The 21,366-nt window shown below is 37.7% G+C and overlaps 12 protein-coding genes across 12 annotated transcripts; 7 read left to right on the forward strand and 5 right to left on the reverse strand.

Annotated features, from left to right (window-relative positions):
- Positions 1 to 257: 257 nt before the first annotated feature.
- On the forward strand, positions 258 to 1,007 carry HRI1 (Hri1p; the record flags this gene model as incomplete). The annotated part of the gene is made up of 1 exon (XM_071051462.1): positions 258 to 1,007. The coding sequence occupies one exon, from the start codon at positions 258 to 260 to the stop codon at positions 1,005 to 1,007; it is 750 nt and encodes a 249-aa protein (XP_070907491.1).
- A 136-nt stretch (positions 1,008 to 1,143) lies between these two features.
- Positions 1,144 to 3,144, reverse strand: RNJ42_01298 (uncharacterized protein; the record flags this gene model as incomplete). Its single annotated transcript, XM_071051463.1, has 1 exon — positions 1,144 to 3,144. One exon carries the CDS (start codon positions 3,142 to 3,144, stop codon positions 1,144 to 1,146), a length of 2,001 nt encoding a protein of 666 aa, XP_070907492.1.
- A 1,325-nt stretch (positions 3,145 to 4,469) lies between these two features.
- On the forward strand, positions 4,470 to 4,880 carry ERV14 (cornichon family protein; the record flags this gene model as incomplete). The annotated part of the gene is made up of 1 exon (XM_071051464.1): positions 4,470 to 4,880. One exon carries the CDS (start codon positions 4,470 to 4,472, stop codon positions 4,878 to 4,880), a length of 411 nt encoding a protein of 136 aa, XP_070907493.1.
- A 677-nt stretch (positions 4,881 to 5,557) lies between these two features.
- On the reverse strand, positions 5,558 to 7,048 carry OLE1 (stearoyl-CoA 9-desaturase; the record flags this gene model as incomplete). The annotated part of the gene is made up of 1 exon (XM_071051465.1): positions 5,558 to 7,048. One exon carries the CDS (start codon positions 7,046 to 7,048, stop codon positions 5,558 to 5,560), a length of 1,491 nt encoding a protein of 496 aa, XP_070907494.1.
- Positions 7,049 to 8,415: 1,367 nt separating this feature from the next.
- GEP7 (Gep7p) lies at positions 8,416 to 8,955 on the forward strand (the record flags this gene model as incomplete). The annotated part of the gene is made up of 1 exon (XM_071051466.1): positions 8,416 to 8,955. One exon carries the CDS (start codon positions 8,416 to 8,418, stop codon positions 8,953 to 8,955), a length of 540 nt encoding a protein of 179 aa, XP_070907495.1.
- A 114-nt stretch (positions 8,956 to 9,069) lies between these two features.
- Positions 9,070 to 9,561, reverse strand: RAD6 (E2 ubiquitin-conjugating protein RAD6; the record flags this gene model as incomplete). Its single annotated transcript, XM_071051467.1, has 1 exon — positions 9,070 to 9,561. One exon carries the CDS (start codon positions 9,559 to 9,561, stop codon positions 9,070 to 9,072), a length of 492 nt encoding a protein of 163 aa, XP_070907496.1.
- Positions 9,562 to 10,011: 450 nt separating this feature from the next.
- On the reverse strand, positions 10,012 to 11,136 carry SCS3 (Scs3p; the record flags this gene model as incomplete). Its single annotated transcript, XM_071051468.1, has 1 exon — positions 10,012 to 11,136. One exon carries the CDS (start codon positions 11,134 to 11,136, stop codon positions 10,012 to 10,014), a length of 1,125 nt encoding a protein of 374 aa, XP_070907497.1.
- Positions 11,137 to 11,519: 383 nt separating this feature from the next.
- SOH1 (mediator complex subunit SOH1) lies at positions 11,520 to 11,888 on the forward strand (the record flags this gene model as incomplete). The annotated part of the gene is made up of 1 exon (XM_071051469.1): positions 11,520 to 11,888. The coding sequence occupies one exon, from the start codon at positions 11,520 to 11,522 to the stop codon at positions 11,886 to 11,888; it is 369 nt and encodes a 122-aa protein (XP_070907498.1).
- Positions 11,889 to 12,766: 878 nt separating this feature from the next.
- PYC1 (pyruvate carboxylase 1) lies at positions 12,767 to 16,318 on the forward strand (the record flags this gene model as incomplete). Its single annotated transcript, XM_071051470.1, has 1 exon — positions 12,767 to 16,318. The coding sequence occupies one exon, from the start codon at positions 12,767 to 12,769 to the stop codon at positions 16,316 to 16,318; it is 3,552 nt and encodes a 1,183-aa protein (XP_070907499.1).
- A 409-nt stretch (positions 16,319 to 16,727) lies between these two features.
- DUO1 (Duo1p) lies at positions 16,728 to 17,321 on the reverse strand (the record flags this gene model as incomplete). Its single annotated transcript, XM_071051471.1, has 1 exon — positions 16,728 to 17,321. The coding sequence occupies one exon, from the start codon at positions 17,319 to 17,321 to the stop codon at positions 16,728 to 16,730; it is 594 nt and encodes a 197-aa protein (XP_070907500.1).
- Positions 17,322 to 17,599: 278 nt separating this feature from the next.
- YBP2 (Ybp2p) lies at positions 17,600 to 19,459 on the forward strand (the record flags this gene model as incomplete). Its single annotated transcript, XM_071051472.1, has 1 exon — positions 17,600 to 19,459. One exon carries the CDS (start codon positions 17,600 to 17,602, stop codon positions 19,457 to 19,459), a length of 1,860 nt encoding a protein of 619 aa, XP_070907501.1.
- Positions 19,460 to 19,729: 270 nt separating this feature from the next.
- PKP2 (protein kinase PKP2) lies at positions 19,730 to 21,187 on the forward strand (the record flags this gene model as incomplete). The annotated part of the gene is made up of 1 exon (XM_071051473.1): positions 19,730 to 21,187. The coding sequence occupies one exon, from the start codon at positions 19,730 to 19,732 to the stop codon at positions 21,185 to 21,187; it is 1,458 nt and encodes a 485-aa protein (XP_070907502.1).
- Positions 21,188 to 21,366: the final 179 nt, after the last annotated feature.

Below are 21,366 nucleotides of genomic sequence, written 5' to 3' on the forward strand. Positions count from 1 at the left end.
GATTTCGGTTATGGCATTACTAATTTTAATAACGCGGACGTCTTACATAAGCTGACAACCCGACGGAAGACGGATCCTTTCCTTTGTAAAGATCAGCTCGGACAATGGATATGACAAATAACCTGGACTACGCCAAGTGTCCGTCCGATCTTAACTTTATTTATAAAGAAGATCAATTGTAATTGCTCGATTCAATTGGAATTGATTATCTAGAAGCTGAAATTGTGCAATCTAACAATTGAGTAAAAAAATATATAATGAGTGCTGTGTTATTGAAGAGACTTGCATTCCAAGTTGGCCCAAATATCTCTGAGAACACATTTACGTTGTCATCTGTCTCGAAAGAGGGACATTTCATCTCTTTGAGACCATTCACTAAGCCTACCAAGGAACAGGAGGGGTTCCCATTTGAATGGGGGTTTGCTGGCACAAAAGAAAACTTGAAGGCTGCACCAACGAAGGATAGTGAAGGTAATGTAGTGTTACAACAGGACTTTGACATGGGATTTGACACCAATGTCTATCTCGGTATCGAAAACACACACCGTGGGGTAATTAACACTTTCTGGAAGACTTGGGACTCTGGATGTCTAGAAGAGTCTGGTAAAGTGTTCCCATTCGGAAAGGATAAAGAAGGTATTCCATTCATGGAGTTGTGGCAACCAATTGATCCTAATGTAAAGGATATGGTAATGTTGGAAGCCGGTGATGGTAGATTTGCACCAAGCTCAGTAAGATCTGTAGTGTTTAAGGTATCTGCTGGTCAAGGTTACGAGGGTCTCATTGTCGTTGTTGGAAATTGGGCTCAAGGCTATATTGCCAAAGAATCCACCAAATCCGCTGAAGGCATCAACTTCATTAGATACTACATCGAAGGCGACAAGGCCAGCCATTACTATACCAAGTTCGGTTCAGAGTGCAACAAATTCCCAACTGACTTGTCGTCTGTCTCTGTAAACTCTACTGTTACCGTGAATGGCTTGAAATGGGATATAATCGAGGCTTAATATTTGAAGAACAAAGTTATCATTATCAATATTAAATAGATCTCGAGATACGTATCATTAAAATGCTAGTCATTGTGAATGTCTTAAAAAATAAGTAATGCTATAGTACAAATGTATTAATTATTATTAATCGTCATTAACATGAAATAGGAATAGAAGGCATAGTGAACCTCTTTTTGCACTTATTGTCCTGGATCAAAACCATACTAGGCAGTTTTGTTGAGTTATTAACACAACTTCCACCCTGTGAATTCATAAAGGTGACATCGGGGACACATATAACCTTACTGTTCTCAGTGAACTCAGGAGCACAAATGTAGTCATTGATTGTGCATCTGTCACAAGCAGTGATGTTCAACTTTGTATATGATTCATCCAAGATACAGTTGACACTATCTTTTTTTGTGAATGAAGTGTAGCGTGCACCATTTATACAACCACCTTTATTAGCAGAAAATTTAATTAGGTCTGTGGAAGGGTCACAATGTTTAATATTATAGGAATCGGTTAGGTCCATTGTGAAAAGATATGTTTGATGCAATTCCTTCAGTCCAAGGAGATAAAATTTGTTGGAAACTTGATCCATCGAAGCATCAATAATGTTGTTAACTGGAATTGAAAGCTTAGCAGATTGCCAAGTAATACCTTGATCAAATGTAATATTGATTTTTGCGTAACCACTTTCATCATTATAGCTTGGAATTATTATAGTGTTACCGTAATTGCTTGTGTAGAATTTAGTAGAGCTATCTGCTAACTTTCTCCATGTATATCCACCATCATTGGATATGGCAATAAAATCATCTACATCGTCATGATATGATTTACTCATATCAACGGAGAAAGAGCTCACAATTTCAGTCGAGTCATCTTCAGTGTCAACAAATCTTGTGTCCCAGAAACTTTCATGACCTGTAGCAATAATAATACCGGTTGGATAATCCTCTAGAACCTTTGTGAGTACAAAAGTACAGTTAGAGGAATTTATATCGCAAGTATAGTTGCCAGCAGCTTTATCAGCATCAACTATTCTGGGATTACTCCAGGTGATGCCATTATCAGTTGAAATGTTGGTGAATCCAGATGTTGTGAGTAGAGAAGTAATGAAAATTGTGCCAGGTAAGGAACTTGCTAAATTAATGCTACCCAACGATCCATTATAAGAGTGTTGTAAAACAGTGAATTTCACGCCATCTGAATCTGATATATAGAACGTTGGAGAATCTAACTTATGATTTTTGGATGTTTCACTATATTGTGAATAAATTAATCTACCACCCAAAATTTCCTCAAAATAACCATTAGAATTGTTTAGGTATAGTTTTTTAAATTCTCCTCCATTCTTAGATCTATACCAGACAAGGTCAGTGTTATCCAACAGCTTGCTAGGCTGAACTAGCAAATACGAATCATAGGGAGCACCACTGAATGTAGAGTTTATTCCCTCCAGTCCAGCTACTTTTTGAAACGATTTGCCAAGATCTTTTGAGTAATAGACATCTTTAAAATCTTCATTGAAGTATGAAACAAGGGTCACACACTGAATATCAGAACCAGAATTTCCCGTGTACCAACATGTGCAATTTACTGAAGATTGATCACCAATGTGCATTGGTTCAAAAGAGTCACCCTTATCATATGAAATAAATACTTCAGAGCTTTGAGACTCTTTGAGGTGAACTTGTAACAACAAAACGCTTGAATTTGAAGGATTTACTTCCAAACCATTTACGAATGTGATATTTGGAAACTCACGTGTGATATCTTTCCAATTCATTCCGTAGTCATATGAAATGAATGTCTTCTTTTCGGCAATGATATAGACGATATTATTGAAAGTCTTATCAACACTGACACTTGAATCAATATAAGTCCAATCCTCGAATAAAGTAACCCAAGGTTTAGATAAGTCAGTATTAACCATGACATGACTTTCATTCAAGAAGATAGTTGTAGATGAGTTAGATATATGGATTAGTCCCTCTAAATAATCATCCCGATTCCAGTCTTCAAGGGTGGAATTCCAAGAACTATAAAGCACCTTTGAGCTCGATCCAGTTTTGGTATCTCTCTTTAACTTAGTAGGTGCTGCAATAGCAACGGATAGCAGCAAGAATACTGTCCACACTATCCTCATCTTTAAATTTTGAGTATTTTTTGATTATTGTTTTAGGGTTCTAGATCAGAAAAGATACTAATATCTCCAAGAATTGATATATGAAGTTTAAAAATAAGAAAAAGGATACAGATATGGCAAACATATGATGTCAATCACACTACTATTTATATCACCGAGTGGAAGTCAAGTATATGTCAATTTTTCGCGTACCCCACACGAAAAAAAGTAAGAAAGAAGGGGGAAAATAGTGCCGTGCATACATTATATGCCCTAATTAGGCTAATTAAAAATTGTTGTCATGAAGAAAGATTGTCGATGTTATAAGACCGATATAGTTGCTTTATTTAGAAATATTAATTAACACTTTAATAAGCTAATATGATACTTTACTCCATGAGCGTATCCCATAAGTTGATGATGTCGATTCTTGATTAGTACTGTACATCAACATCATCAAGAAAAGAGTATTTGAATTTAATAAGTCTCTTATATAATAAATTAACATTAAACATTTTTACCTTTTCAACTGTTTTCGAGTTAATTTCCCATAAACAGTAATAGCATCTCCTTACTCTATTAAAAACTAAGATAATGAAAAGTGAACATTGGAAAAACGAGAATTAAAAAAATTAAATGTTACTCCGATACGGGGAGTCGAACCCCGGTCTCCACGGTGAAAGCGTGATGTGATAGCCGTTACACTATATCGGAATAGTAATTTGTATGAGAACAGCGATAACATCTCTGACCGGATTCTCATAATCCTGGTCACGTTCTGTTGTTCTTATTGTATTGTCAGTCTTTCGTTGTTATACCGTTATACGACAATCGCTGCTGCACAAAAAAAAAAAAAAAAAAAATTTTTCTTCTTCATAATGAAATTTTATTTTAGGAGTTAGCAAAAGGGCTTAAGAAGAAAAAAAAAAGAAGGGGAAAAGGTAGATAGAGGAAAATACGTTATAACAGTAATTAAAAAAACTTCATAGAAAAAATTTTGATTATTATTGTAGATTTGATTCTTATTCGGGGTTTAGTTCTTTAACACTTGTATAAAGCTTTCTTTTATATCTCAATTGTATAAATAAAACAGTTGCTATTTAAGTCTTAATTTTATTTATCATCATAGAGATAGAAGGGTGAAATAAAGAGAAAAAAATTATAAAAAAAATTTAAAAAAAAAAAGAAAGAAAGAAAGAAAGGATAGCTTATATAGTCAACTATTATTTGAAGAAAAGAATAAAAAATAAATAATAATCAAGAAATCTTTCTACTAAAAAAGGGGAAAAAGCAAAGGATAAGAAAGAAACTAGTATAAAAAAAAAACTACGAATAAAAAAACAATAATGGGTTCATATTTATTCATTCTAGCTGTTGTTGTTAACTGTATCAATTTGTTTGGTCAAGTTCACTTTACTATCTTGTATGCCGATTTGGAGGCTGATTACATCAATCCAATTGAGTTGTGTTCTAAGGTTAACAAGTTGATTGTCCCTGAGGCAGCTTTGCATGCTGTTATTTCTATTTTGATGCTATTGAATGGATACTGGTTTGTTTTCCTACTGAACTTGCCTGTTCTAGCATATAACATTGATAAGTTCTATAAGAAGGTCCAATTGTTGGATGCTACTGAGATTTTCAGAACCTTAGGTAAGCACAAAAGAGAGAGTTTCCTAAAGTTGGGTTTCTACCTAGTGATGTTCTTCTTCTACTTATACAGAATGATCATGGCTTTGATTGCTGATAGTGAGGATTAAATCTAATATAGATTGAGAAACTAGACAACAAAAAATCCTTTATGTCCAAATATAAGGATCAGATATACCGCAGAGGCAATCAATTGAAAAAAAATAAAACTATGACTGAAAAGTACTTTGTTCTCTTATATACTAAAGAAAGAATATAGCTAATACGAAGTATATATTATATATGTAAATTTTAATATTAAAAAACAATAAAAATAGTAAAGAACTATTAAATATATGATTTTGTATTTATTTCATTAGTAGCTGATGTTTCTATCCTTAGATACGGCTACCCGATACAATGTTCTTTCATGGTTATCAGAACAAAACATTAAAAAAAAAAGAGCATACATCTCAAATAATAATTAATATTATAATTTTTAAAACATTGAAATAGTTTTCTTTAAAAGTAAATACACATAAATAAATAAAATATATAGAGAGCAACTGCCTGAAAGAAATAAAAATTAATAAATGAACGAGAAAAAATTGGCCAGCTCTCAGGGGGGAAATATTGTTTTATATATAAAAAAAACTCATCTAAAAGTCGTAACAAGTAAAATCTATTAAATATCCATTTAACTGGAATTGTGAAAAGCATGATATAATCTCTGCTCTTTCTTTTTTTTTTTGGGTTTTGCTATTTTTTGTAATTTATTCTGTAATAAATGAAGAAAAAATGGTTAAATTCAGTTTAGGTGAGCTCTATCAACATGTTCACCTCTCTTACCAGCAAAACGAATAGCAGTTTCCCGGTCTTCCTTAAGAACGGCGACTCTCATAGAAGCTAAAACATTTTGAGCGGTGTTAGTGTGACGGTAGACACCACCACTGAAGGCCTTAGTAGCATCTTTACCCAAAGCACTTCTCAACAACTTCTCACCACCTGGATGTTCGGTAATGTAGCCAGAGACATCATGGACGATACCACCAACAATTACCAGACCATCGTTTTGCTTGTTCTTTTCCAAGAATTCTTCCTTGGTCCAGGTTGGCAAATCGACAATCTTTGGACCCCAGTTGACCTTGGCGCTTTGTTGGTCGATCTTCTTTTGTTCTTGTTGAATCAAAGCTTGTTGAATAGCGTTTTGGGAGAAGGTCTTCAAGTTGTAAGATAGGCCGACCAAAGAAGACATGTAGATGAAAACCTTGGTTGGATCATATTGGTACCACTTAATAGCGTTTCTGTAGTCACTTGGGAATTCGTGGTGGAAGTTGTGGTAACCTTCACCGAAGGTGACAATAGCAGTGACCCAGTTGTCACGAGGAGTTCTCTTGTCATCGAATGGTTGGGTACCCAAGTAGTGAGCCATAGAGTTAATACAGAAAGTAGCTTGTTGGATAACGAAGACACGGATGAAACCACCGTAGATCAAACCACCCAAGTAGTCGTTAAACAAATAACCACCCAATAGACATGGCAAGATGAAACCGGAGATCAACATCATTGGAATGTAGTGCTTATGTTGGAATCTAACAACCCATTCATCGGTCAAGTCAGAGATATCAGCACGAGCCTTGTACTTTGGGTTTGGCTTCAACAACATCCAGCCCATGTGGGAGTACCATAGACCTTGTCTAGCGTCATATGGGTCTCTTAGAGTGTCAGTGTATCTGTGGTGGATTCTGTGAGAGTGACCCCACCATTTGATAGAACCTTGCACAGAGGCAGCACCGAAAAAGGCAAAGAAGATCTTCAATGGCAGACGGGCGCTGTAAGCTCTGTGAGACCACAGTCTGTGGTAACCGGCGGTAACGGAGACACCACCAAGAGCATAGTACACGGTGGCGAACAAGGCCATCTTCCAGCTCAAAGGAGCCTTACCAGACAAAGCCAAGGACCAACCGATCATAGGCAAACCGACAACCAGTGCCAAGTTCAGCCAGTTCAAATGCTCGTGCCAGTTATTCAGAGTCCATGGTTGCTCGGAGATATGTGGTGTACTGGCGCTTATCTTAGAGGAAACGTTACCCTCCTTGATATTCTTCTGAGCCTTTTCGTCAGTAGCGAAGTCGACTTGGGTAACCTCCTTGGTACCCATCAACTTACCTAAACCGTTAACGACACGAACGGACTTCTTATCCAGACCAGCGGCCAAAATGTTGGCCTGCACCAGGTCAACCTCGGACAATCCATCCTTCTCGAAGGATGTAGTTGTATTAGTCTCTACTCTAGACATTTTAGATTTATGCTTTTTAGTTTGTTGGTTTTTTTTCTAGTAAATAGTTTCTAGAAAGAGAGAAGGGAATTTTGTTATCTAAATATGTAATATGTATAAACTCTTTTTATATATATATTTTTTTTCTTTCTTTCTTTCATTTTCATTTATTTTATCTAATCCTAACACCCTTCTCCCCCCTCGGTTATTTTTACATATTGAACAATGAGTCTCAACAATCATTAATAGTTTACTATAATAAAATGTATTGTACAAGAAAAAAAAAAAGAGGCCAAATAATTGAGTTGTTTTAAGATAGATTCAACAAAATCGCTATCCCGATGATCTTTTAATCAGAAAAAAAACCGATAGATACTTCGGTTTATTATTATTTATTTTTGTTTTGTTTTTGTAGGCTTATTTTTTACGGCCCTACATTCTTTTCTTGGTTTGTACACTTATAGTATCTCTCACACACTCTCTAATACACAAGAATAGTCATTATTTCCCTTTAAAATAACCTTGATCATTAATCTTTAAACAATATCACTTTATTCCATCTTGTTCCCTTCTTTCTTTCTTTTTTTCTTCCATCCATCATTTTGACACCCTCATCTCTTTTTCACTCTCTCTCCGTCGATCTCTCAGCTCATTCTTTTCTATATACAGCATCCTTCCTTTCTTTTTTTGTCCAGGTGTCGTCCTAACTTTCAATTCTTTGAGCCCTGTTTAACCTCTTTTTGTTGAGATCACGTGTCTATAAATAGCTCTATCTTGTACTTCTGCTGTTCAGATACTAGCTGCATATACCTATGTACGGAGATAAAGTTTACATTTTTTTTTTTTTTTTGTTGGGTGCGGTGGGTTAGTGTGTATGGGGATTAGCGAGAGAAGCCTTTCTGAACCTCTCTACCATGTATTCTTTGATTTGGGCTTGTGTTGAGTGTTGAGCGTTTTCGAAGACCCTTCCACTCACTAGCCACCTTTCCCCGGAGTTTTCGTTTTTTTTTTGGTTAAGTGAGAAACCTTGTATCGGGTTTTAGTATGGACATACCCGTTGTTGAGTAGCAGAACTAGTTACACTTCCCTTTCCTTTCCTTCCTTTTTTCATCATCATCATTATTTTCATTTACATTTACATTTACAATTACGACTAAGCTTTCTTTTTGGTTGTTTTTGTTGAATTTATTCTGATCTTCTCTCCCCTTAAAAATAGATTAAAAGAATTATAAATCCACCCTAAACTAAATTAAGAAGTGCTACAGTGACAAACACACCATAAAGCCTAGAAGCGATAAACCTTAACACATAAAACAGAAAAAAAAAAACTGTGGGTGAAAAAAAAAATAAAAATTAAAACCCAACCAAAGTAAATAAAAACTTACAAAATGAGACAGGTACCGAAATCATTACTGTTGAAACAGAAGAAACGGTTGCAGCGCATCGTATCGAACAACTCAGTCCGGGATATCCGATCGAAACTCTTCGCTGCTTCTATAGCCGATGTGTTCCAGCCATTGAACCCCGTAACAAAAGATACCGACGCACCTCAGGACTTGGCATTGTTCAACAGCTCCCAGATTCTAGACTACAACGAAACAGTGGAACAATTTTTCAGCCTGGCCTCCAATCCTGAAACAATGCGGACATGGTATAACAACAGACACGGAACCACACGAAGGGAATGGCATACACTGGAGTACAGCACATCTCTATACAACAGCAGTGCGTCGTGGCGGGATGTGCCGCGCGATGTCGCTAAATCGATGTACCTTCACGGTTTCGGCCAGTTCGGCCCACGCCGCGATTTTTCCTTGCCACTGAACGGGACGCACAGATACTCCGGCTGGTTCTACAAAGAACCGCTTACCTCATCTGTACTGTTGTACGGGTCCCTTCTCGGATTACTTGGCTTTTGTATAGCATAATACTACACAGCAAATCTATATTCTAGTTTTTTTGTTTATTGTTTTCCTTTTTTCTCATATATATATATTATATATATAAAATTCTATTCTGTATATATAAGCATATTTATTTCATTATTCATCTTCCTCAGAATCATCCATGTCGTCCATATTGTCTTCCCAGGACTTCTCTACGGTCTCTTTTACTCTTTTCACGTATTGGGACTTGTGGTCCTTGAATAACGTCGCCGCTTCGACGTTAGCGGGAGATGCTGGGTTCGGATCGTTGAACAGACTCTGGATTGACGTAAGTATAGAGGCAACATCATATGTGGGTGTCCACCTGTTCTGTAGAATATCTAGACAAATCTCACCATTGGCATACACATTCGGATGGAACATCTCGCTCAGAAACTTGACATGCGGTGGTTTATTTGGGTATTCTTCGTCAAACTCAAGTAATAGTCTAAATGTACCGTCCTCATACGGCGTGTCAGCAGGACCGATAATCATTGCATTCCATACCATGACATTGTCCGGAAGTGGTGACGCCGAAACTCCAGGTGGAGAGTCGGCCTTCATCCTCTTGAAATCTCTCATTAATCTTCTTCTTGCGGCTGTAGACATTTTATTACCTCTCTATCTCTATATTTGTATTTGGTATTTCTCTATTTCCCAGACGAATCTCTATCCTTCTTCTTCTTCTTTTATGTTCAGATAATTTCCCACCTTTTTTTTTAAAGAAAAGCAATATTTAACTTAAAAACTTATTATAGTAAAAGAATAAAAACAATAATTGTTGTTTCCTGTTCGATTTACAACTAAAATAATTGGCATCTCTTACAACGCGCCATTTCATCACTTACTTTATAAACCACCTTGTAGATCAATCTCGGCCTGCTCGCTTTCTTCACAACGTACCTTTTTTTTTTCTCCTGCTGCAGCGGGCAGTGGCAAATTTTATATATAAATCACATGATAATAACCGTTATCTATGACAATACATTATTATAATTGGTATTAGTTAATTAAATTGATAATACTCGAAATATTTACATAAAAATGATAATTAAATGACTAATCTAGGTAGTATAGTGTAGCTGCTACAATATAGGCGAAGAACAGACCGCTCAGTTGTTCAGAGAATGTGTGGAAGACTATCACAGTGAGGATTAAGTTCCACAACCACAGGGCCAGTAACACTACTAGGAGGATTATAGGGTTCTCCCATAGGATATACCTTGCAAGGAATACAGTTAGTTTTATAGCCTTTTGTATGCGTTGTTCCCACACCGGCGTTCTATTATCCTGCGGTGGAGCACTTATTATCTTCTTGCATTGGTCGATGCAGTAGGACTTAGTTGATAGACAGTGTTGTATGGCTTTGAAGAAGAATTGACGCGACTCCCCAATAAGGAACAAGATCATCAGCGTCAATAGGAATATGTGACCTGATGGATCATGACCGCCTTTCCAGTAGCCGCCGTTAATCCTGCATGCCGAGGAGTTATCTAGGGTGGAGTTTGTGCCTGATGTAGTATTTAGAGAGATGTTCGCAATGAAGTCCTTGATGAACTGATTTATTTGTCTGTTACTGTAGTCCAGGTTGTTCTCCATCAGAAATTTATTGACTTCACGGATTACGGTACTCTTGCGTATCTGCTGGCCGTAATGATCCAAGGCCTTCTCTATGCTACCAGTGACAAACTCCATCATTTTAGAATCCACACCCAGTGGGTTCTTCCCGTTTACCTGGTAGTCTTTCACTTTGTTATAAATCTTTCGCCATGAGCTTAACCTTCTTCTCCAAGAGTCCTGAAATTCTAAGTTGACATTTCCGTCAGAGTCATACAGATCAAAGTTGCAAGACCCACCACTGAATTTAAATATCAGATCCATAATAGGTGGCAGATCAAACCATAGTATACCTTGCGTGAAGACATACCACCACACCGTCAGTATAAGGTATCTTTTAAGACTGGTTTTCCATAACTGTCTCGTATCATACCTTACTATACATAACCATCCTACCAGAGTGGTCCAAAACCAACCCTTTTTCACAAATATGCTGTTTATTATACCGTCTTTATTGATCTCCCAGGGCTCTCTCAGCACAAATAAAGAGAGTAGATTCCCCAAAATCAATATAGCTGGACATAACCCAAGCAACGCCCATTTATATATACTATTCCGTTCTAGCATTTAATTTTTGTTTGTTTGTTTGTGTGTGTGTAATGATATCTAAGAGCAAAAACCGATCCTGCAGTTTTACACTTTAATAAGTTCGAGATAAATATAATTAATTTTAGAATGAAGTTCTTTTAAGAAGTAGAAAAATTTGCTTTTCCTTCTTTTGGGTAGGGGCTCATCGCAAAACCTTTTCTTTTATTTGCAAATTGATTGCTATGGTTGAGTTTTCCTTAATTTCTTTTACACAATGGGGCAAAAAAACAAGAACCCAATACCGACATTTTAAAAAAAAAGCAATATATAATATTGTATTTGTAAAATTGTAGTATTGCATAATGATAGATAATTAAAACAATCACACTAGTATATTAAGAGGAAGGAAGATTATAAAGAACATGAGTAATGATGTTGTAGAAGAGAAAGAAGCTGCTCTTCCCACGAGGTTTGAAGTTGAGCTCGAGTTCGTACAATCGCTGGCGAATATACCGTACGTTACTTATCTGTTAACACAACAACAGCTACTGTGGAAGGACCCCAAGTTCAAGAACTATCTGAAATACCTGGAATACTGGTGTGAACCACCATACGCACAATGCATAGTGTACCCTAACGCATTGTTCGTCCTCAAATTACTCAACGGTTTCATGGAGAACGCTACAGTGAACGAGGACGGTCTACTCGATGGCCTCGACGATTTACCAAAGGTAATCCAACTACAAGGTGGCCAATGGATGAACGAAATGGTAGAGAGATGGGCTAACTAATATACATATATATATATCATATATATAAGCACCTTTTAGTCATATGACAACAAATACATTTATACGAATTCGTACAAGAATATATCACGATATTATTTATTACAAAATGACTTATCGCAGTTCAAACAGCGACCCGGCATTCTTTTTATGACTGGCTGTGTGTGAAAAGAAAGGGCACTGCACAAAGAAGAAGTTTGAAATCGAAGAGCCTAACAAAAAAATGTAAGTGACCAACAAAACCGGTGTATGCCGGTCTATAATATCTTAATAACTTGACTAATGGGTAATAAATAAAGCTATTTTCTCATGATGTCACTACACACCGGTCATGGGTAAGAGATTACGTTTCTTATCAGCAAATGGGTCTCTCAATTTGAACTTGGATTTGTTCTGCGTGTGACCCAATCATTAAAACCAAGTCTTGAGTGATTCAAAGAATCAACGACTACTTTTTGTCCTTATTGTGTGTATAATGTGTGGGCACCGTGTGTAGTGTGTTATAGTTAAAAAATCGTATGTAAAAACTAGTGCTTGCTGTACTGTGTAACGTCTAAGTATAGAGAGAGGGAGAGAGCTAGAGACAGCTAGAACGGCTAAGGGAGAATTCCACAGAGAACAATAGAGAACTTATGCAGAGAGAGAGAGAGAGAGAGAGAGAGAGAGGGAGCTTGGGTCCAGAGTAGAGAGAGAGTAGAGATACAGTGTGTGGATTGTGTATGTGTGAGAACAATAGTAGATCCCTTATTATAAATAAGAATACAAAATTTTTTTCAAGAAGACTCAATTGGAATTCCTAATATTTATTAATTTCTTAATTAATCTTAATTTAGTATATTCTTAAGAACAAGACCCAAAATACAAACAGGTGCTTTTCAAGGATGCAACAAGAGAAGAAGAATGCTCCAAAGAAGAAGTTAGCCGGATTAAGGGCTAACTTTAATGTCTTAGGAGAGAAGGATAAGATTTTGGTGGCTAACAGAGGTGAAATTCCTATTAGAATTTTCAGAACTGCACATGAGTTGTCTATGCGTACAGTTGCTATATATTCGCATGAGGATAGGTTATCTACACACAGGTTAAAGGCTGATGAAGCTTATGTTATCGGTGAAGAAGGACAGTACACCCCCGTGGGTGCTTACTTGGCTATCGATGAGATTATTAGCATCGCTAAGAAACATGGCGTTGACTTCATCCATCCTGGTTACGGTTTCTTGTCTGAGAACTCTGAGTTCGCCGACAAAGTGCAAAAAGCCGGTATCACTTGGGTGGGGCCTCCTGCTCAGGTAATCGATGCTGTGGGTGATAAAGTGTCCGCCAGAAATCTAGCTGCCCGGGCCCAAGTGCCTACTGTCCCTGGTACTCCTGGTCCAATTGAGAGTGTAGAGGAAGCTGAAGACTTCGTTAAGAAATATGGATACCCTGTTATTATCAAGGCAGCTTTCGGTGGTGGTGGTAGAGGTATGAGAGTCGTCAGAGAGGGTGAAGATATCGCAGATGCTTTCCAACGTGCTACTTCTGAGGCTAAGACGGCTTTCGGTAATGGTACTTGTTTTGTAGAAAGATTCTTGAACAAGCCTAAACATATTGAAGTGCAATTGTTGGCAGACAACCACGGTAACGTAGTCCATTTGTTTGAAAGAGACTGTTCCGTACAGAGAAGACACCAAAAGGTTGTAGAAGTTGCCCCAGCAAAGACTCTACCTCGTGAGGTCAGAGACGCCATCCTAACAGATGCTGTTAAATTAGCTAAGGAGGCCGGTTACAGAAATGCTGGTACTGCTGAATTTTTAGTCGATGACCAAAACAGACATTATTTCATCGAAATTAACCCAAGAATCCAAGTCGAGCACACAATTACTGAAGAAATCACCGGTATTGATATTGTTGCCGCACAAATTCAGATTGCCGCTGGTGCTTCCTTAAGCGACCTAGGTCTGCTTCAGGACAGAATCACTACCCGTGGTTTTGCCATTCAGTGCCGTATTACCACTGAAGATCCTTCCAAGAACTTCCAACCTGATACTGGTAGAATCGAAGTCTACAGTTCAGCTGGTGGTAACGGTGTCAGATTAGATGGTGGTAACGCATACGCCGGTGCTGTTATTTCTCCTCATTACGATTCTATGTTGGTGAAATGTTCTTGTTCTGGTTCGACATATGAAATCGTACGTCGTAAGATGATTCGTTCATTGATTGAATTCAGAATTAGAGGTGTCAAAACCAATATTCCATTTTTATTGACTCTGTTAACTCACCCAGTATTTATTAATGGCCAGTACTGGACCACATTTATTGATGATACCCCACAATTATTCCACATGGTTTCATCTCAAAACAGAGCCCAAAAGCTGCTACATTATCTAGCTGATCTTGCTGTTAATGGTTCTTCGATCAAGGGTCAAATTGGTCTACCAAAACTGAAGACTAAGCCAAATATTCCTCATCTATACGATGACAAGGGCGAAATAATTAACGTCAAAAATACCCCACCACCAAACGGTTGGAGACAAGTACTATTAGAAAAGGGTCCTGAAGCCTTTGCTAAGGAAGTTAGAGCTTTTAATGGTACTTTATTGATGGATACTACTTGGAGAGATGCCCATCAATCTCTATTGGCAACTAGAGTTAGAACTCATGATCTTGCTGCTATTGCTCCTACCACTGCCCATGCTTTGGCTGGTGCATTTGCATTAGAATGTTGGGGTGGTGCTACTTTCGATGTTGCTATGAGATTCTTGCATGAGGATCCATGGGAACGTCTAAGAGTCCTAAGAAAACTAGTTCCAAATATTCCTTTCCAAATGTTGCTACGTGGTGCCAACGGTGTAGCTTATTCATCTCTACCAGACAATGCTATCGATCACTTCGTCAAGCAAGCCAAAGACAATGGTGTTGATATTTTCAGAGTATTTGATGCTTTGAACGACCTTGAACAATTGAAGGTCGGTGTTGATGCTGTTAAGAAGGCAGGAGGTGTTGTTGAAGCTACCGTTTGTTACTCCGGTGACATGCTACAACCAGGTAAGAAATATAACCTAGATTACTACCTGGAAGTTACTGACCGTATCGTAAAGATGGGTACCCATATTTTGGGTATTAAGGATATGGCTGGTACCATGAAGCCAGCTGCAGCTAAGTTGTTGATTGGATCTATTAGAGCAAAATTCCCAGATTTGCCAATTCATGTGCATACTCATGATTCTGCTGGTACTGCCGTTGCATCTATGGCAGCAGCAGCTTTCGCTGGTGCTGATGTTGTTGATGTCGCCATTAATTCTATGTCTGGTATGACTGCCCAACCTTCAATCAATGCTCTATTAGCTTCTTTGGACGGTGATATCGATTGTGGCGTTAACGTCAAACATGCCCGTGAATTAGATGCATACTGGGCAGAAATGAGATTGTTATACTCTTGTTTCGAAGCAGATCTAAAGGGTCCAGATCCAGAAGTTTATGATCATGAAATTCCAGGTGGTCAACTAACCAATCTTTTGTTCCAAGCTCAGCAGTTGGGTCTTGGTGAGAAGTGGATTGAAACAAAGAAGGCTTACAAACAAGCTAACATGCTATTGGGTGATATTGTTAAAGTTACTCCAACTTCTAAAGTTGTTGGTGACTTAGCACAATTCATGGTCTCTAACCAATTAACTCCAGAAGACTTCAAGCGTTTGGCTAGTACTTTGGATCTGCCAGACTCTGTTATGGACTTCTTCGAAGGTCTAATGGGTCAACCATACGGTGGTTTCCCTGAACCTTTGAGAACAGATATCTTAAAAGACAAGAGAAGAAAATTGACAGTTCGTCCAGGTTTAGAATTAGAACCATTTGATCTTGAAGGAATCAGGGAAGACTTAGAGAACAGATTTGGTGAAGTCGACGAATGTGCAGTTGCCTCATACAACATGTATCCAAAGGTCTACGAAGATTTCCAAAAGGTCAAGGAACTGTATGGTGATTTATCTGTCCTTCCAACTAAAAACTTTTTGGCTCCTCCAGATATTGGGGAGGATATTGAAGTCCACATTGAGCAAGGTAAGACTTTAATCATTAGATTGCAAGCTATTGGTGACCTCCACAAGGAAACTGGTATTAGAGATGTTTACTTCGAATTAAATGGTGAAATGAGAAAAATCCGTGTTGCAGACAAATCTCAAAAGGTTGAAACTGTCTCTAAACCAAAGGCTGATGGTCACGACCCATTCCAGGTTGGTTCTCCTATGGCTGGTGTTATTGTCGAAGTTAAGGTACACAAGGGATCATTAGTGAAGAAGGGTCAACCAGTCGCTGTTTTGAGTGCAATGAAAATGGAAATGGTTGTCTCTTCCCCAGCAGATGGTCAAGTTAAGGACGTCTTTGTCAAGGACGGTGAGAATGTTGATGCTTCTGACTTGCTGGTATTATTGGAAGATGCTGTTCCACCAGCTGAGTAAAAAGAAAACAGAACAGAGCTAGAAAATACAAATATGATCTTTTAAAGCTATTTTTTCCTTTCCTTTATCACAATAATAAACTGCGACGGAAATTCATGTAACTATAGATGTGACGATTATTTTGTAACACTCCACCAGTTTCGCTTGAATATACCATCGGAATTATGACAAATCTTTTATACAATCTACGAAATCAATTTTTTTTTATGTATCCCTAAGTTTGTTTATTTATTTTGTTTCATTTACAAATAATATTATTCCTTTTTATAATAATTCATATTTACCAATATTCCACATTATTTTGTGTTCTCATTCCATACTGATTTATATTGTTTAATCAATAAATAATAGTACAACTTATGTATTTTCTTCTAAACTAAATACACAAACAAAGACAAGGATTGACAATTCACCTTTGCCTTTTCATCTGACTACTAGCTGTAGGTCTCGTTAATCTATCCGATATTTGAGATCCATACCTATTTCTGGCGTTCCGCAAGCTAGTAGCCTTAGTGACCCTTCCAACAGGGTTTCTTTTCTGCATGGGGAGCCTACTTCCAATATTAGGTGTTTTCTCGCCGTTTACTTTGTCCTGTTCTTGCTTCAATTCTTTCTTTAATTGATCTATCTCCTCAGTGTACTTTTTAACAAGATCTCCGCCACTCAGAGAACCTCCATGCTCTTCCATTATCTGATAAGCATAACCAGCTTGCGACTGAATGTTAATCCAGTTATCCAACATCCTATTAGTGGATTTACATACATGGTGTATCTTATTCATGTGGCTCGGGAGAGCCCCTTTCACCACATCATCAACCCTCTTGATAGTATCAATTATCTTATCCAGCGTCTCCAACTCCTTCAACAGACTCTGAGTAGTTATACCCTCATCAACCATCGCACTTGGCCGTTGTTTATCATCTCTACCACTAACATTAGTCCTCATTTGATCAAATATCTGCGGTATCAGCTGGTTAATAGCCGAGTTATCAAGATCCTCCATAGCTTTGACTTTATTATATATTATAGCCTCTATCTAACTTACACTTCAGTTTCTACAAGAACCCCTTGCCTATGGTTAGATGATTGTCATAATTGGCGTTTTTTGATTATCTTTCACTGTTGTGGGTTTTCGGGTTCCCACAATAGGGCCTTGTCAAAAAATCATAATGAAATGGATAAAGGGCCTCCTAAGATAAAAACATATATTTGAAAAGGATACTGTTGGTTAGAAAGCAAGCTGGCTAACGATATAGAAACAATCCATCAGCTAAGAGAAGGATGAGTGAAGAGCTGGGTCAGTTGAGGCGATTTGTCGATCAAGAAGAGTTTGATGCTTTGACATTCTTAGTCTTGCTCGAAGAGAATTGTGTTAATGTGCGTGGAAATCTCCACCATGCACTGGAGTACTACAGTGGACTTAGTGAGATAATTACTAAACAGAATGGTAGTAATGAGGAGCTCGTGTGGGGCTTACCGAAGGTGTTATTGAGTGAAATCAGGGAGAGTTCTATTGAGGATGACGAGCTATTAAGAAGTATTAGACAATGCCTAGCCAATGCTTCTGAATTAGGTGATAAAGAGCATAATCTTTTATTTGCTTCTGAATCTTTGAAAAGTTATCAAGTTGGAGAGGTAGATATATATTCAGATACTAATTTGTTGGATGGAAGCCAAGAATTGGTGATTAGGGCGTTTCAGTTAAAGATTGAGTTAATGCTAGAGCTGTACATTATCCCGGCGCTAGCATCTCTTAGTAACCCATCTAAATTTCTTGCCACGGTGGTTTCGGCGCTAATGCAGTTACTTGTAAAGAACCTAAACAATCAAGACTATGATCTCACGGAGGCTTTATTAAATATTGTGATATTTTTCTATGACAATTACACAATCCCAGATTTAACTGGTGACATTAAGACAGATGAGCTCTACATAATAGACAAGATACTAGTAAGTTTTTGGACCTTCTCAATAAATTTGTGCTTAAAAGAGAAACCATGTTATGCTGAAGTGTATCAACTAGCTCAAACCGATAAACTGAACAATTTGGCAGAGGGAAACCCTATGTTTGATGACAAGTATGTTGAGAAGTGTAGAACAATTATTCGTATATCGCAGGAAAAACTTGGTATCGATATAGTGAAGAAGTGCCATGAATGCATCGAGGAAACAAATAATATATATATCAAACTGCCTAGCGAAGTAGATGGGAATATTACTAGTGAGTTAACTGAAGAAGTGTATCAAATGTCTTATATCAATGGTATAACTATGATGGAAACTAGACAGGCAAAATTATTGAGCGACCCTGTTGGCTCCTTGGCCTTAAGTGCCATACATTATATTGCATACAATAAGCTTCCACCAATTTCAATTGGCATAAATGACGCAATAATGTTATATATAAGGTTTGCTAGTGCATCTTTATATTCAACTGCTTTCCACAATACCTTTGTCGAGGGAATATGCAGATTTTTCCTGTGGAATTGCATCTTTAATAATAGTGATAGTGGATTAGTATTAAAGAAAACAATTGAATTGCTTCCAGAATATATGGTAAAGATATTTCTACAGTTACTACTCCTAAAGACGTGTAATGAGGCCACGACCTCTCAGAAGAGAATGAATTTTGCCCTTATTACCCATATACTTGCATTTAGTAACGACACCCTTGCTTTTGAGTTCATATTAGATACTTTACTCTCTTGTCCGTACCTAGAGGCAAAGATAGCAGTAGCTGGCCTACTAAAAGATCTTATGTCTAAAAACGTCAGCGACTTCAAGATTAAAACCAAGTCTGCTAAAGAGGTGGATCCATCAGAGAAAAAAGCACCACCATTGCCACACAGACCACCAATTCCAGTTAATGAACATCGTATAGCAAGTGTACACACTCTAGTGAAAATGTGCATTGAGCATGCAAGAAAACCCGTCAATAACAAAAGCCAAGGTAATTTGATCCTGCTTCAATACTATGTTAACCTTTTGGTGACTCTACATAGACATTGGGATAGTGTATTACTAAGAGAGATCAACGAGGATATTGAAAAACAGTTTAATAGCCGTGCTAATAATGAATTCCCTGAAATTGAGTTTATCCGCATCAATAATGCTGCTCTGGCGCAGTGCTTAAATAAGTAGACAAGAACATAACATAGTGCATAAATTCATTGGTAAAAGCTAAATATTAACGTCTATATAAATAATTTAGAATTTTAGATGATCTTATTCTATTCATAATTAGCATATTTCTCATTGGTTCGGAGATGCGCTGCGGGATGGATGCTTTAAGGGAAAAAAATTAATATAAAAGAGATAAAACTCGATGATGTGCTTTGATTTTAATTTACTGATCTGATAGATATAGGTAAAAGAGGTAGCAAACTGCCATTGTATTAATCGGGAACTATTATGCTAAAGTTTAACGTTTCGCATGCGCTGCATTCGGTGCGGACTCCGACGATTACTCAGATTCCGGATTTTACGAAATACTCTCCAGTACGGCCAATTAATGAGGAGCTGGCGCCTTATATTTACGAGACGATGAAGGCATTCCCGTCCAAATCACATTATATTAATCAACAGCACTACTACCACAACGACATTGTACTTATAAATGATTATTTGAAGAAAAAGCCCACCCCGGTCTCGCTAACGCAGCTGGCGCAATATTATGATGATTCTACAACACTAACAAAGCAGAAGCTTATCAGTTCCGCTAAGTTTGTCAAGGAGGAACTGGCGATAAGGATGGCACATAAGATTCATGCGTTGCAGATGCTTCCGTTCAATGTTGTTAATAATTTCCATTTCGTACAGGTTTATGAGTCATATTATAACATTTTTGAAAGATTCAGGAAATTTCCAGCCATACATACATTAGATGATAGCATTCGGTTTACTAAGTTTACGAGAGAGATCTTGAAGGATTTCAACACGTTAAACCTACCGCATCTGATCATGGGGGCCCTAGAGTGTACCACTTTGGACTTATATCCTACTGATAAAATGGACGAACTTCTCTCTGATCTCCTCCGAGCCCGTATCTCAAGAAGATTAATAGTAGAAGAACATATCAGTATAGCTGATAACTATTTCAGTGGTAAAAAGCGTAACACTTTAGTTTTAGGTGACATCTTCCAAGAGTGTTCTGCCAAAAAATATTTACTCGAGGCCAGCAAGACCTCGGAAAAATTTATCAAGGATATGTATTTTGAGAGTATGCCTATGCCAGAGCTTATAATAAACGGTGCCACAGATCTAAATTTCTATTTCTTGCCTTCACACCTCAAGTATTTGTTAGGTGAAATATTGAGGAATACATATGAGGCCACGATCAAGGATTACATTCGCAAGGGTCTCGATAAACCTGAGCCTATCGTAGTCACCATTATCAAGAACGATGAGTCCTACCTATTCCGGGTATGCGATAAAGCAGGTGGGATAATAAACCACGATGCTGCGATGAACATCTGGTCGTTCGGCAAGACCAAAGCACAGGCAGCACAGTCGCTATCGAATTTCCACAAGCTACCAGGGCTACAAACAGTGTCATTGTATGACCATCTATATAGCGGCACTAAGTCAAATAGTCCTATCAACAAGCCATATATAAACACGTCGCTGGAACCAATGGCACACTACAATCTGAAGGATGTAGTTCCAGGATACGAGGTACCCTTACTGAAACTATTGAAAAGGTCGTTCAGATACAAGCTGGGCATTGGCCTAGCCATGTGTAAAGTATATGCCGAATACTGGAACGGAGACCTAACACTACACTCTATCCATGGCTTCGGCACAGACACAGTACTGAAACTGGGTAACCTAATGAAACACACAAAAGAACTACAACTTGACAGGGTTTAGCATACTTTTCTCTCTGTAGTGTTCCTTCAAATTGCATCAGTACAAGCATATACAAATATATATATTTTGATCATTATACGTATAAAACACATGTTTCACGAAACAACTCACATGCTACACTACCAATTAACACGGTGCATGTGACTGCATGACTCACACACAGTTTTCTTTTCACGTAT

Source organism: Nakaseomyces bracarensis (assembly GCF_045282275.1).
Source record: "Nakaseomyces bracarensis strain CBM3 chromosome Unknown Scaff6_1, whole genome shotgun sequence".
Taxonomy (NCBI): Eukaryota; Fungi; Ascomycota; class Saccharomycetes; order Saccharomycetales; family Saccharomycetaceae; genus Nakaseomyces; species Nakaseomyces bracarensis.